Source organism: Lagopus leucura, unplaced genomic scaffold (genome assembly GCF_019238085.1).
Source record: "Lagopus leucura isolate 7727_CA_CO unplaced genomic scaffold, USGS_WTPT01 25742-0_obj-0_obj, whole genome shotgun sequence".
Taxonomy (NCBI): domain Eukaryota; kingdom Metazoa; phylum Chordata; class Aves; order Galliformes; family Phasianidae; genus Lagopus; species Lagopus leucura.
In genome coordinates this window covers 1-1,356 of record NW_024967121.1, presented here as the reverse complement: position 1 = coordinate 1,356, position 1,356 = coordinate 1, and the positions used below count along the sequence as shown (strand labels likewise).

Sequence of the window (1,356 nt, the reverse complement as noted above, 5' to 3'; positions counted from 1 at the left end):
GCTGCCTGGGGCACTGGACTTCTCTATTCCCTGCTGCACACTGCCAATACATTTTCACTGCCTTTCTGTCAAGGCAATGCTGTGGATCAGTTCTTCTGTGAAATGCCCCACATCCTCCAGCTCTCCTGCTCAGATGCCTATCTCACGGAAGTTGGGCTTATTGTGTTTAGTATCCTTGCCTTTTTTGGGTGCTTTGTATTCATTCTTTTCTCCTATGTGCAGATCTTCAGGGCCGTGCTGAAGATGCCCTCTAAGCAGGGACGCCGCAAAGCCTTCTCCGCGTGCCTCCCTCAGCTGGCTGTGCTCTCCCTGTTTCTCAGCACTGCCATGATTGCCTATGTGAAGCCACCTTCCATCTCCTCCCGGGCCCTGGACCTGGTGGTTTCATTTCTATACTCTGTGGTGCCTCCAGCACTGAACCCCCTCATCTACAGCATGAGGAACCAGGAGCTCAGGGATGCAGTGAGGAAAATGATGCCCTGGTCACAGTTCAGCAGGGATAAACTTCTCATCTGTCTCTACAAATATCTCACAGTCTATTCCGTTACAGGCCTGAATTTTTTTTTTTACTGTTTGTAATTATTTTTTATTTATATTAATAGATGCATTTTTCTTAGCTGTTCATATATATACATGTGTATGCAATTATCATTAGTGGTTACCATGTTCCTAAACATGTGTTTGGATTCCAACCACTTCTCTGACTCATCAACCTGCTGTATTTCTCCTGGAGCCCATATAAACTCTGGGTCAGTGCTGACTCTCTCACAGCCTGTGTTCCATCTCTGTTTCTGCAGTGAAATGAGATGCCAGTAAGCAGCATGGAGCTGAAATAGGCTGGATTAGCAAATAGATCAATATATTAGCCTAAGGACCAATTTATTACATTAGCAAAAGGAATCAGAGTGTGGTCATCCCAAATCTTCCCAGTTTAGCCTTGCTTGGTGTGTGAACAGCTCTGTTTTTATCAATGAGCCTGTTCCACAGAAGCACTGAAATCACTTTTTTGCCTCCACCAGGTGCAAGGACTTGCTCTTGAGTTTGGTATAAACTTTTGAAGTTACAGTGCACCAAGATACAAATTTGCTGATTGTGGCAAAACAAGCAATGGAAGTTTTCCAAATTGGGGGAAAAGAGCTAAAAGGTGAGCCAGGGTGCACGGTGATGAAGAGGAAGATGAAATAAAGGGGACGAAGTAGGTGCTGTGAGAAGGAGGACATGCGGTGTGAGGGGCTGTGCTGGGGCACATCTCTGTACCACTGCACGCATGCTGCCCCACGCAGTGCCTGCACTGAGCTGCCAGGGGCTCCCTGTGGGGCGGTGGGGCCGGGCTGTCCTGCAGAAGGGAAGGCACAC

At 47.4% G+C, this 1,356-nt stretch overlaps 1 protein-coding gene across 1 annotated transcript; it reads left to right on the top strand.

Moving 5' to 3' along the window:
* Window positions 1-6: 6 nt before the first annotated feature.
* LOC122192961 (olfactory receptor 14C36-like) lies at window positions 7-543 on the top strand (the record flags this gene model as incomplete). Its single annotated transcript, XM_042893661.1, has 1 exon — window positions 7-543. A coding segment is annotated over one exon (537 nt), but the record flags the coding sequence as incomplete, so codon positions are not given.
* Between the last annotated feature and the right edge of the window lie 813 nt (window positions 544-1,356).